Source organism: Hordeum vulgare, chromosome 7H (assembly GCF_904849725.1).
Source record: "Hordeum vulgare subsp. vulgare chromosome 7H, MorexV3_pseudomolecules_assembly, whole genome shotgun sequence".
NCBI lineage: Eukaryota > Viridiplantae > Streptophyta > Magnoliopsida > Poales > Poaceae > Hordeum > Hordeum vulgare.
This window is the reverse complement of record NC_058524.1, coordinates 83,193,447-83,205,051: the sequence shown is the minus strand read 5'-3', so window position 1 is coordinate 83,205,051 and position 11,605 is coordinate 83,193,447. Positions and strand designations below refer to the sequence as shown.

General features: G+C 42.7%; 1 protein-coding gene across 5 annotated transcripts; it reads left to right on the top strand.

The window, feature by feature from the left end:
- The first annotated feature begins 1,631 nt into the window (after nucleotides 1–1,631).
- Nucleotides 1,632–5,433, top strand: LOC123410265. 5 transcript variants are annotated; one of them, XM_045103175.1, is made up of 4 exons: nucleotides 1,632–1,956; nucleotides 2,252–2,289; nucleotides 3,238–3,378; nucleotides 4,751–5,433. In XM_045103175.1, the coding sequence occupies exons 1-4, from the start codon at nucleotides 1,731–1,733 to the stop codon at nucleotides 4,877–4,879; spliced, it is 534 nt and encodes a 177-aa protein (XP_044959110.1). In that variant the 5' UTR covers nucleotides 1,632–1,730; the 3' UTR covers nucleotides 4,880–5,433. The 5 variants fall into 5 exon arrangements, 2 of the variants coding, with proteins under 2 accessions (XP_044959110.1, XP_044959109.1); XM_045103174.1 differs by having other exon boundaries at nucleotides 2,249–2,289; XR_006613016.1 differs by having other exon boundaries at nucleotides 2,252–2,355.
- Nucleotides 5,434–11,605: the final 6,172 nt, after the last annotated feature.

Here is an 11,605-nt window from a genome sequence, read left to right as displayed (position 1 = left end):
GTTTAGGAGCAACGGGCTTTTTAATGGAGTGGAAACGTGTCAGAATAGGACCGGGATTGGGCTGAAGGGTCGTTTGGGCTATTTCATCATTAAGCTCATGGGCCTCTGAACTCTGTGCTCTCCGAAAAAGACATAGGGTGTGTTTGGTTTTAGCCCAAAACTTTGGCAAATCCTATTTGGCGCTGCACGCACCGGTTAAAATGCATTTTTCTTAACCGGCGCCTGCAGCGCTCGGTCATGGGCCAGCCCATCTAGGTATTTGCTCGGACATAGGGTGTGTTTGGTTTTAGCCCAAAACTTTCGCAAATCCTATTTGACGCTGCAGGCGTCGGTTAAAATGCATTTTTCTTAACAGGCGCCTGCACCGCTCGGTCATGGACCAGCCCATCTAGGTGTTTTTCCGTAAAAACTTTCGCAAATCCTATTTGGCGCTGCAGGCGTCGATTAAAGTGCATTTTTCTTAACCGAGGCCTGTAGTGCTCGGTCATGGGCCACACCATCTAGGTGTTTTTCCGTAAAAATAAAAGAGCGCTACTGATATTCGAACCAGCAACCTCTCAGAGATATTTTAGTGTTGCAACCACTCCGCCACCCCAACAGTATGGGATAGAAATGAACTTTTTACTTGCTTTATTCTTTATTTTCCCTTTTATTTTTTTCTTAATTGTTTTCCTTTTTCATCCTGGTTGGTTGATTTCTTTTTGGAAATATGTAAATCTCTCCCTAATAATAAAGCAAATAGGGTTTCTGGTCGTCCAATGTGGCATTTTTGTGAAAAAATCCCTGTCTTTTTACGTAATTAACCCGTCGTCCCTCTTTAAGTGACTAACCAGGAAAACGTTTCGTTCTTACAAAAAGAACCTTGCGTTTTGGAGTATTCCACCTGAGATCCTTCTCTTAAGATAAGGTTTCGTTTCTGGCGTGTGGCCTGCACCACCTCCGTCCGACGCCCCTCCCATCCCACGCTCGCTTCCCGCACCTCCGCGCCCACTCGCAGCCATCCCCCGGCCCCGTCACCGCCGAGCCGCCGCCCCGCCCCGCTGCTCGACGTGCTGAGGCGGTCCCTCCTCGACACGCTCGCGGTGCTCAGGAAGCCCGCGCTGGCGCTCCTCCTGGCCGGCGCGCTGCTCGCGGCCGCGGCGCCCCACCACGCGGCGCTGGCCGTGTCCGGCGGCCGCGTCGGCGGGTCCGCCTTCTCCTCCCGCTCCTCCCCGTCCCCCCTCCAAAGGGTACACCACGCCGGCGCCGATACAACTCCTACAGACGCTCCCGCTCCCTCTCCAGCCGCGACGACCTGAGGGGCGGCGCAGGAGGAGGGAGGCCGCCTCCATCTGGCAGTCGCCGGTCGTGCTCGCGTGGAGGGAGGGAGGCTGCCGGCCACCATGTCCCATCTGTGCCACGGCCGCCGGCCACCATGTCCCATCCACGCCGCGGCCGCCTACCCGACGACTCCGCTGCTCCCGACGCGGCCGGCTGCGAGGCGCACTTCTGCGAGCCACCGGTCAAGCCCAATGGCGAAGCCGCCAAGGAGGCGGCGCTGGACGGCGCCGGGATCCACCGGAGGAGGGTAAGGTAGGGTACCACACAAAAAAAAGAATAAGGTAGGGGATTGTCCCGTGGAAATCCATTCACTACCTCCCTTTCGCCGTCGCTTCCAACATCGGACGCAGCCGCCACTTCCGCCGCCCCTTCCGTTGCCCCTTCCGTCGCCGTCCTTGCCCGGTGCGGCGATGCCGCCCCGCACCACCAGGAGCCAGGACCAACACGCCGGCGCCTCCCCGTACGACAGCGCCACCGCTGATGCGTGCTGGACCAGCGACCCCAGTCGTCCAGGGGACGCCATCGCCACCGCCTGGGATCCAGCATCCAGCTACTTCAGCCATCTCTGCAGTTGCCTCCCTCCTTCCCACACTCCAGACAGGACGACCGACGGTCGCCTCCCTCCGCTCCTGACGAGTACGTTTGTAATATGGACTATGTGTTCTCCTCTCTGTTGACCTCGTGTACTGTCTCAGTTTGCAAAGTTATACGAACTCAAGAATTGAACACAGTATGCCGTTGGTTGTCTGCACTAAATTAGATAGTATCAAACATAGCATCTGATAATTAGTAGTAATCCTTGGCTACAACAGAAGATAATTATAAAGAACAAGGTTGAGAACTTGCACATCAGTCTCATTAACATTTTCATTATGTCAAGAATTCGAAGAAATCAGTTGAGAAAATGAATTAATTTCCATGGCTACAGCAGAAGGAGCGACTGTAGCTGCAGAGAGGCTTCAGAGCATGGTAACATTGTCTATCTGAAAAATCCACGACGCACTGATAATCTACTTGTTCTAAGAGCTATCTACTGTAAGTTTATGACTCGGTGCTAGCTGAAGCTTGTATTTTCTACCAAAACTGCTATTTACAAAAGAACTTTAGAGACCCAGGATTTTATCATGAACTGCTATTAAACTCACAAGAGGGAGCATTTTAATAACAAAACAACTCTATCCATGCTTTTTGATATACTGTGTATATGTATGATGTACTAGCAGTTCCTATTTTTTAACTATTGCGTACCAGAAAAATGAATTGGTAATGTCTGTATAAATATGATGAATTAAATTATGTTATAAGAGGGATTTGTTCATTTTCAAAACTAAGGAAGTTGACAGTTAAAAAAAATACTTACTAAGGAAGTCGGATGAGCTTAAAGCACCTATTCAGCAGTTGATTGAACTTTTCTAATTGTATTTTACCACAAGAGGGTAAAATCAATGCTCTTTCCCACATCATCTAAATCACATGGATGGGCTCCAAACTCCCATTGCTATTTGTCATTTTTGTGTTATAATTTTTACTTGAGTGCCTTTGGACATATGGTACTATGGAGAGGTGACATTAGCATTATTGATGGTTGTTTCTCCTCTCCTATCAACTACTCTATATCTCCTGACTCTATATGTAAAGATATCAACAAAACAAGATAGAGATGTGAATGGATGTAGTTAATTTAGTAGAGTATTAGTACATAATGATTTCTTTTCTTCACAGTCAACTGATGTATATCCTGATATGTTTAGTCTGTTCCCAAATTAGTTTGTATAGTAACCTGAACAATTGTACAGTCAAGGGGCATACAATTCAAGGGGCCTTTCACCTTAATTTATAGTGGCAGGTTTTAGCAGTTGATCATGAGTTAATTTAACCAGTATTACTACAGTATATCTAAACTGGTACTGCATGCAGGGTTCAGGGATCCACCACTTACGTGACGTGGTAGCGCCAATTTACAATATAACCATAAGATTTTACTTCTCAAAGTATGGGAGCTGCATGGACCACACCACCCTGTTCCATTTCATCAATGAACCAAGAGTCTTACAGCGGGTAAGAGGCCAGGGTGCGCACAACCATAAGAAGTTCAAGATAAAACACATTGTGATTATTCAACATCGAATTTGAGAATTTGAGGTGCACCAAATTGAGCATTTTTCTCCATTAAATAGGTCGGAATTTGCAAACATCCAAAAGGAAAGGAAAAGATAATGTGTCAACAAAACTATCAAGACTACTAGAAATTCTCTATGTCTTTTTGTTTTCATCAAGGTACAACAAAAATTGCCAAACAATCAACCTAGACAACAATATTACTAAAACCATCAGGGATAATAATTCATTTCGTACATATGATATATGTTCTGCATTTATGACTGAAATAATGGTATGTTTGGCTTTGGCAATTGGAAACCCCATGTGTGTACTTTTTCAGTGGACATAATTCGATCATGCTGAAGGCAAGATATACATCATGGTTGCTTCATGTAGCTTAAAGGGTCTGCGCATTGTTAAATATGAAATAGCTTCATCGAACAAATTGTCTCATTTCTTTACATTCAAGAGATAAACCAGGGATGAATCACAAACACACACTCCATTTTTTGCAAAATATTTTCTACCTTCCTTTGTCGTTGAGGTGTATTGTTTCCCAAGATTTATATTCTCCCGTTGCAATGCACGGACACTTTTACTAGTTTACTTTCAAATTGATTATTTTAGGAAATTCGATTAAATCTTTTTTTAATTGGTGAACTTTTTTTCGAAATTTGTGAACATTTCTGAAAATCCGTGAACATAATTAAAAATTTGTGAACGTTTTTCTAAATCGATGAACTTTTTTGAAAATCCGTGAACATATTTTAAAATTTGCAAACTTTTTTCAAAATCGATGAACTATTTTTAAAAATTGATGAACGTTTTTTTTTAAATCGGTGATCTTCTTTTGAAAATCGTGAACATATATAAAATTCGTGATTTTTTTTCAAAATCAATAAAAAAAATAAAAATTTACGAACTTTTTTCCTGAAATCGTTGAACTTCTTCTGAAAATTGGTGAACACATTTTAAAACTCGTGGACTTTTTCAAAATCAATGAACTATTTTTAAAAATTGATAAACTTTTTTTGAAATCTGTGAACTTTTTCTGAAAATCGGTGAACATATTTTAAAATTTGTGAACTTTTTTCAAAATTATTGAACTGTTTTTAAAAATTTATGAATTGTTTAACAAATTCGACGATTTTTGTCGATTTTTTAATTATTTTTTAAATCTATGAACATATTCTAAAAATCTGTGAATCTTTTTGCATAATCATTGAAATTTTTGCAAATCTGATTCAGTGCTTTTTCATTCAATAAAATTTTAATATACTTTTGTAATTCACATTTTAAAAAATTAATGAAATTTTTTCATGACCTGCAGCGGGGCGTCAGGAGATGTTTTATGGGCCGGCCCGGGAGGCGCTGCTGGCACCAGAAACACGAACAGGCGCCTGCACCGCCGTATAGGAGCTCCCCAAAACTATTGCCATATATTTGCTTCGTCCAATAAAAATGCCAGACTATATATTAAAAAACTAGATGTTGGTTAGCTCTTGAACAAAAAAAGAACGGTTAGCTTAACCATGAGTTGGACAAAGTTATTAGCAAGGAAAATTACAAGAATGGCTACCATCCAGACAAAACCTATAGTTAAACTGTGTTAAAAAAAGAAGACACATCCTATGATTGGGACAAAAAAACTTGATACTCCCTCCGTCCCAAAAATTTCTTGTCTTAGGTTTTTCTAGATATGAATGTATCTAGTCACGTTTTATTATTTTGATACATCCATTTCTAGACAAATCTAAGACAAGAATTTTAGGACGGAGGGAGTACAAAAGTGTGACTCGTCTACTATAAAATTAAAATGAAAACAAAAATATATGTTTAATAGCAGTTAGTTGCTTTTTGTTTGGGTGACACATAAAACATGCCCAACGTGATGGGACACATGTGCATCTATGCAATTAGCCCCTAGCTTGATTCTTGTTTTTTGTCCAGTTTTGCATGTCGTTGTAAAAAAGGTTGACATGTCCTCTCCAAACTAGATTTATCCAGGACTTACAAAAAAAAAAAAGGTAAAAAAAGCAAAATTAGGCGTCGAAGCTCGATGCGTTGGACCGCACAATGAAAGAAGACATGGTAGGACATGTTGGTGCTGTTGAGATGAGACGAGCGCATGATCTAGAAAGACGTGGCCTGATTTGTTAGGCGTGGTATACGTGAACGATGGAGCACACAAAGAGTGTTTGGCCCATAAAGTTTAAGCAGGGCACCGCGTGGGTTAACAAGGTGGCGGAGGTCCGGTTCTTTGGTGCTTTGATGAAGAGGCACGATCGAGAGGAAGCATGCATCCTTGACGCCACCGGCTGGTCTGAGGAAACATGGCATGGTCCACACGTACTGAACCACTAAAAGCATCTCTAGCATACCTCGTAAAAGGGTTGAACCCACAAAATAACCGACAAAATACATGTCGTGGCGGGAAGTGCTGCCACACCAGATTCCGTAACCACGTCCGACCCGTAAAAAAATTACAGGGCACGGAAAAATGCCCACACCAACGCGCGAAAACGCGGGTTCTCCCTCCCGACCAGTTGGTGCACTATATATTACTAGAAGCAATTGGTTGGTGAAACATTTTACCCGTGCTTTTCCCCCACCCATTGCCTCCGGGCGCCGCCTTCGATTCTGGCCACACCAGCCGCCGGGATCACGGTTGTGGGTCGTCGTAGGCCCCAGATCGACCTCCCCCACACCCTAGTGCCTCGGATCGTCGGAAATCTACAAATTGGTGGTTGTTTTGTCGCGACCATCGGATTTGCCTATTCTGTGCGCCACAACCATGGATTGGTTGGGCATTTTACATTCTTGATTGTATTTAAAATTTTGTGAACCATCTTTAATTTTCAAGGAACATTTTAAATTTATGCACATTTCTCTAAATTCCTAGTCACTTCTTAATTGTGAAATGTATTTTAAGTATGTTGTAACAAACCTAGATTAGTTTTTTTCAAGATGCTTTTGAAAAAACCCCAAGAAAAAAGACCAAGACAATGAAAAGAACATTGTTGTTCAAGACCAAGCGCTACATACCTTATGCTGACATTTTGGCACAGTAATAGTCAAATATGAGGGAGCCCCCACCCAGCCATTCCGTCGCATCCCTCGCTCATGATGGCCTGTATAGTTTTGGGACTCTTCTAGTGTTGGGATCCTTTGCTTTTCGCCATCCATGTTGTCCTTTTTTTTATTGGAGTTTCGTTATCTATCTTGGACTTGGGTTGACCCCCTTAGGCTTGGGTTGAACACATTGGAATTTTATTGACTTGCCATTTAGAAACCCACAAAAGGAGACCCTTAGATCCATAGTCAATATAGTCACCACTTATGAGCGCCGGTAAAAAATTGTCGATCCTTGGAACCTTCTACCATGGCCTTGGATTCTTCATATTGGTCTTGATGGGGGCAGCTCTCCATATTTTGGGATCTTGGAGATCTTGGGTGGAATAGTGTTCCTTATTGCAAAAATTTGAGTCTTATTGGTGGGTATGCCTTGCCCCTCGTGCTAGAACAAAATTAAATTGACCCACAAGTTAGGGAAGACCCATTGATCCCATCGAGCATGAAGTGAAAAGTATTGACAAAGATGAGAGGGGATATTATTTCCAAGATCATTGTTCTAGCTAACCTCATGTTGAAAAATTGAGATGAATATTTGGTGAGAACGGTCTTTTGCCCTGTTGATTTTCGAATGATCTCGCAAATTCCCCTAAACTTAATTCGTTTGAAGATTTTATTTTGTATCATTCTATTTCTTAAGTTGGTGAATGGTAGAACCAAATATTTGTGTAACTTCTTGCGTATGATTGAGTTTTTTCATTGCTGTTAGCAAACAATAACTATCTACTATCGTATATGTTTCGTGCATCTACTATACCAAATTCCTCATTGCACGCACTTAAGAAAACACCAACACCTATTTTTATGTTGTCCTTATTGTTGATGCAATCAGCATACAGGCCGTGAATAATTTTGATTGACGGATAAATTGTTATTCCTCACATAGATCCCTAATTTTCTGTGAGGGCCCATTGATGCATACTGGAGTGGTAATATTGGTATGTAACCGAATTATCGCAGATAGGAAATACTTTGTTGTTTTCCACGTAATTACTACAAGGGGAAAGTAGCATGATATGCAGTTGGTATGATTTAGATCATACTTACGGTGTGTAAGGTCGTAGTTGTCTAGCAAGATGTTGGTAAATTTACAATTCTTTAAGATTGGTCATGTAATTAATTTCACTATCTTTGATAATATATTGAATTAAGCCATTCTGGGTATGTACACAAGGTACCATTGCTAATGAAATGGGTTCAATAACATTGTCCATTTGAATGGGTATATCCGTTGTCCAGGATAATTTGCTCTTACTTTGATAAGTTGAACGATTAATTTGGTAAGGTCATTCATGGTTGTGTGTGACAAGAGACACACTTGAAACTATTTTGTAAATGTTTCCATGAGTGCCATGAAGTATCTACATAAGACAACATAATGGTTGAGTAATCGACATATCTTCTGAATGTGTTCAACGAAGAATGAGTGGCCCATTTAGAATTGTAAGATGAGAATGACTTAAATTAATTTCCCCTATGACAAATGTGGTGCACACAAAATCCGATGATTTGCAAAATTTTGCAACTTTTAAGTTGTGACCAACACAATTGTCAATAAGTTTTTAATCATCCCCAAACCAGGATGGCTAAGGCTACCAAGCCTAATATTTAACTTATTAATATTTAAAAAGTCATTGTGTACGCAACAATATTGTATATGAAATTGAAACATACATTCGAATTTATCAAATATTGTATCCAAAGGATATGATATTAGACATTTTACTACATGTAGTAGTACAAGTATATGCTAATAATATGTTGGGATAATTAGGAGAATACCTCAGGTCTCCGTTATTATTGAGTGCAAATAACTTCATCCTCCATTTACTGCCCTAGACTTTAGTTCTCCTTCTAATGAAGATTCTAAGAACAAGCATCTACCAGAATATTTTGGTTGTTATTTATAAATTTTCAAATTTATCCCGTTGAATTTATCAGCCTTTTCAATAAATTTGTGATGTGGTTTGACCATATGTTTGAGGGTTTGGTAGTCATACGTACGATATTTATGTAACCACACATTTGACAAACTTGAGAGTTGTCTTTTCGGTCGTTTGAAAATGATCTATTACATATTAATAGGTAATTCCGTGTTTGGTTGTAATTTACCCGCCACTTTACTTTGAAGTCCTCATGGCTATTTTTCGTCGCCACTGACATGGCATTTGGTACCAACAAGATTTTCAGATGATGGTATAGCACCTGTGGGGTGAGTCTGACGATTTTAAGAGATTCCATGTTTCTTCATCATGGAAATGTTGGGAACGTCGCATGGGAAACAAAAATTTTCCTACGCGCACGAAGACCTATCATGGTGATGTCCATCTACGAGAGGGGATGAGTGATCTACGTACCCTTGTAGATCGTACAGCAGAAGCGATGTGAGATCGCGGTTGATGTAGTGGAACGTCCTCACGTCCCTCGATCCGCCCCGCGAACAATCCCGCGATCAGTCCCACGATCTAGTACCGAACGGACGGCACCTCCGCGTTCAGCACACGTACAGCTCGACGATGATCTCGGCCTTCTTGATCCAGCAAGAGAGACGGAGAGGTAGAAGAGTTCTCCGGCAGCGTGACGGCGCTCCGGAGGTTGGTGATGATCTTGTCTCAGCAGGGCTCCGCCCGAGCTCCGCAGAAACACGATCTAGAGGAAAAACTATGGAGGTATGTGGTCGGGCAGCCGTGAGAAAAAACGTCTCAAATCTGCCCTAAAAGCCCCATATATATAGGAGGAGGGAGGGGAACCTTGCCTTGGAGTCCAAGGGACTCCAAGGGGGTCGGCCGAGCCAGGGGGGAGGACTCTCCCCCCCCCCCAAACCGAGTCCTACTTGGTTTGGTGGGAGGGAGTCCTTCCCCCTTCCCACTTCCTCCTTTTTTTTTCTTTCTTCCTTTGATTTTTGTTCCTTGGCGCATAGGATTTGGTGGGCTGTCCCACCAGCCCACTAAGGGCTGGTGTGACCCCCACAAATACCTATGGGCTTCCCCGGAGTGGGTTGCCCCCCTCCGGTGAACCCCCGGAACCCATTCGTCATTCCCGGTACATTCCCGGTAACTCCGAAAACCTTCCGGTAATCAAATGAGGTCATCCTATATATCAATCTTCGTTTCCGGACCATTCCGGAAACCCTCGTGACGTCCGTGATCTCATCCGGGACTCCGAACAACATTCGGTAACCAACCATATAACTCAAATACGCATAAAACAACGTCGAACCTTAAGTGTGCAGACCCTGCGGGTTCGAGAACTATGTAGACATGACCCGAGAGACTCCTCGGTCAATATCCAATAGCGGGACCCGGATGCCCATATTGGATCCTACATATTCTACGAAGATCTTATCGTTTGAACCTCAGTGCCAAGGATTCGTATAATCCCGTATGTCATTCCCTTTGTCCTTCGGTATGTTACTTGCCCGAGATTCGATCGTCAGCATCCGCATACCTATTTCAATCTCGTTTACAAGCAAGTCTCTTTACTCGTTCCGTAATACAAGATCCCGCAACTTACACTAAGTTACATTGCTTGCAAGGCTTGTGTGTGATGTTGTATTACCGAGTGGGCCCCGAGATACCTCTCCGTCACACGGAGTGACAAATCCCAGTCTTGATCCATACTAACTCAACTAACACCTTCGGAGATACCTGTAGAGCATCTTTATAGTCACCCAGTTACGTTGCGACGTTTGATGCACACAAAGCATTCCTCCGGTGTCAGTGAGTTATATGATCTCATGGTCATAGGAATAAATACTTGACACGCAGAAAACAGTAGCAACAAAATGACACGATCAACATGCTACGTCTATTAGTTTGGGTCTAGTCCATCACGTGATTCTCCTAATGACGTGATCCAGTTATCAAGCAACAACACCTTGTTCATAATCAGAAGACACTGACTATCATCGATCAACTGGCTAGCCAACTAGAGGCATGCTAGGGATGGTGTTTTGTCTATGTATCCACACATGTAAATGAGTCTTCATTCAATACAATTATAGCATGGATAATAAACTATTATCTTGATACAGGAATTATAATAATAACTATACATTTATTATTGCCTCTAGGGCATAATTCCAACAGTCTCCCACTTGCACTAGAGTCAATAATCTAGCCCTCACATCACCATGTGAATTACATTGTAATAAATCTAACACCCATACAGTTCTGGTGTCGATCATGTTTTGGCCGTGGAAGAGGTTTAGTCAGCGGGTCTGCTACATTCAGATCCGTGTGCACTTTGCATATATTTACGTCCTCCTCCTCGACGTAGTCGCGGATGAGGTTGAAGCGTCGTTTGATGTGTCTGGTCTACTTGTGAAACCTTGGTTCCTTTGCTAAGGCAATGGCACCAGTGTTATCACAGAACAAGGTTACTGGATCCAGTGCACTTGGCACCACTCCAAGATCCGTCATGAACTGCTTCATCCAGACACCCTCCTTAGCCGCCTCCGAGGCAGCCATGTACTCCGCTTCACATGTAGAATCTGCTACGACGCTTTGCTTGGAACTGCACCAGCTTACTGCACCCCCATTAAGAATAAATACGTATCCGGTTTGCGACTTAGAGTCGTCCGGATCTGTGTCAAAGCTTGCGTCGACGTAACCTTTTACGGCGAGCTCTTCGTCACCTCCATACACGAGAAACATCTCCTTAGTCCTTTTCAGGTACTTCAGGATATTCTTGACCGCTGTCCAGTGATCCACTCCTGGATTACTCTGGAACCTGCCTGCCATACTTATGGCCAGGCTAACATCCGGTCTAGTGCACAGCATTGCATACATGATAGAGCCTATGGCTGAAGCATATGGGACGGAGCGCATATGCTCTCTATCTTCATCAGTTGCTGGGCACTGAGTCTTACTCAATCTCGTACCTTGTAACACTGGCAAGAACCCTTTCTTGGACTGTTCCATTTTAAACCTCTTCAAAACTTTATCAAGGTATGTGCTTTGTGAAAGTCCTATCAGGCGTTTTGATCTATCCCTATAGATCTTAATGCCCAGAATGTAAGCAGCTTCTCCTAGGTCCTTCATAGAGAAACTTT